At 68.7% G+C, this 1000-nt stretch overlaps 1 protein-coding gene across 1 annotated transcript in view; it reads left to right on the top strand.

Annotated features, from left to right (window-relative positions):
• Positions 1-115: 115 nt before the first annotated feature.
• The window catches only part of H696_02672 (hypothetical protein), a gene marked incomplete at both ends in the record, with an annotated part of 2169 nt that continues 1284 nt past the window's right edge, over positions 116-1000 (top strand). Inside the window, 4 exons of the mRNA XM_009496586.1 lie at positions 116-336; positions 483-547; positions 638-722; positions 828-942. Coding sequence (XP_009494861.1) covers positions 116-336; positions 483-547; positions 638-722; positions 828-942 — 486 coding nt within the window. The remainder of the gene's footprint in view (positions 337-482; positions 548-637; positions 723-827; positions 943-1000) is intronic.

The following is a 1000-nucleotide window of genomic DNA, read 5'->3' as shown; positions in this document are numbered from 1 at the left end:
GAGCTCAGGGCACCCCCCTTCCCCCGCCTTGCTCCTGCCTCCCGCCCTCCTCCTCCGCGCTCCCCCCCCCCCACCCTTTCCCCCCTCCCCGCTCCCTGGTCCCCCTACCGCACAGATGGCGCCGCTGTCTTCAGCCCCATCCTCCCGGCCGGACCCGTCGGCGTCGGCGTCGGCGCGCCCGGCCGATCCGGCCGAGGTCCCGGCCACCACGATCCTGCGTGCCACCGCCAGCACGCCGGAGCTCCAGTCAATTCACTCGCAACTGCGTGTTCTGGAGCAGACCAGCGTCGCCCTCCGACGGACCGAGAGCAAGCTCCTGAAGGACACCGAGTCCTGGTGCGTGTGCCTGGCCGTACTTCGCCGGTCCCTTCGTGCGCGATCATGCTGACCTCTTTTTGCGCTCTTCCATCCCCCTGCGCCGTCCCCCCTTCCCTCCTTTCCCCTCTGCCCCCCCCCCCTCGCCCCCCCGGCCCAACACCCAGCCGCGGCGAGGTCGTCGCTCAGATCAAGCGCGTCAAGACCTTGCAGTCGCTCATGCTCGAGCAGGGTACGCCCCCCGCCGGCCGGGCCCGTGTTCCTTCCCCCTCCCCGCCCCCTCCCGGCCTCCCTCACGTATTGACCGACTTTGTCCTCCCAGGCGCCTCCAAGCAGGAGCTCGAAGAGATCGATGAGCTGTCCAAGCGCCTCGACAACCTGGACTCCCGATTCCCCCGGCCCTCGCGGTACGGCCCTCCTGGTGTTCCCGGCCCGCGCCGCCCGGCGTGGCTGCGATGATACCTAACCCCCCTCCCCCCCCCCTCCCCCCCTGTGCCTGCCTGGCATCGCAGGGCCATGCTTCGCCTGTCCCTCGGGTCGGCGAATGTGGCCATGGCCTTCAAGGACCGCTTCCGCTACAAGGCCGAGTATGAGACCTTCAAGTTCCGCTTCACCATCATCCAGCTTGTCATGGCTACCCTGGCGTACATCTTCATCGATCAGACTTGGCTCAATGGTGCGTCTT

This window comes from Fonticula alba (genome assembly GCF_000388065.1).
Source record: "Fonticula alba strain ATCC 38817 unplaced genomic scaffold supercont2.4, whole genome shotgun sequence".
Lineage (NCBI taxonomy): Eukaryota > Rotosphaerida > Fonticulaceae > Fonticula > Fonticula alba.
The sequence above is the reverse complement of the archived record's forward strand: the minus strand, read 5'-3'. Positions and strand labels throughout refer to the sequence as shown.